The sequence below is a fragment of the Cryptosporidium hominis genome (assembly GCF_000006425.1).
Source record: "Cryptosporidium hominis TU502 chromosome 1 CHRO011073, whole genome shotgun sequence".
In the NCBI taxonomy this organism is placed as follows: Eukaryota; Apicomplexa; class Conoidasida; order Eucoccidiorida; family Cryptosporidiidae; genus Cryptosporidium; species Cryptosporidium hominis.
This window is the reverse complement of record NW_666230.1, coordinates 1-825: the sequence shown is the minus strand read 5'-3', so window position 1 is coordinate 825 and position 825 is coordinate 1. Positions and strand designations below refer to the sequence as shown.

The 825-nt window shown below is 26.6% G+C and overlaps 1 protein-coding gene across 1 annotated transcript; it reads left to right on the top strand.

Annotated features, from left to right (window-relative positions):
• Positions 1-6: 6 nt before the first annotated feature.
• Positions 7-663, top strand: Chro.10242 (hypothetical protein). The annotated part of the gene is made up of 1 exon (XM_659758.1): positions 7-663. One exon carries the CDS (start codon positions 7-9, stop codon positions 661-663), a length of 657 nt encoding a protein of 218 aa, XP_664850.1.
• The last annotated feature ends 162 nt before the right edge of the window (positions 664-825 follow it).

Below are 825 nucleotides of genomic sequence, written 5' to 3'. Positions count from 1 at the left end.
GGAAAGATGAAAATNNATTCTAAAGAATTGATTATTTCTGCATATAGTAACGGGGATATATATTTTATTGAATCCGAGAGCTTGCAAACAGAAATCAGTTTCTCAATTCCCCTATTTTTAGGGAGTGTAATTGACTATTCAGTTGACAATAATTCTAATGATCATTTAATTTCATTCGCTACTGATGAAAATATAGTTATTATTATTGATTTATTTTATTTGAAGAGTATGAAAATTTGGAAAATTGATCATGAATTAAGAATTACAAATATTGGTAGTTCAAATATTAATGATCAATCTTCAAAAATATTGCTTAACTTTAATAGAAATGGTGTTTTTGCACTTTTTGATCCAATTAGTGGTGAAATTGATTCTAATGTAGATTTTAAATTCCGGATAACCGAAATAAAAGAAAAGTTTATTCATATTCACAGACCATTTTTGTTTTCATCAAAAATGGTTCACACAGACTTTAAAAGCATACAAAAGTGTAATTGTCTATATTGTCAAACTCAAAGAGTTAGAATTTTTGGAAATTATTTGAATCAATATTTAATAATGAGTCAATACCATAATACTACGGTTAAAAAGGAGCGTCTAATTAATAGAAACATTATTGGGCCGTTTAGTACCACTCATAACTTCATAGGCAAAGGCCAATAAAAAAATAAATATTACATTTTTAATGATGAAATTGGTAACGTTTATCAACAAAGTTTCCTCGACTCTAATTTATGTTATAAAGATTCATTTGATTGTATAATTAGTAAATACTCAACGCAGACAAGTTTAATGGGTGTAAACAACGAAATCAAGCTTAAAGAT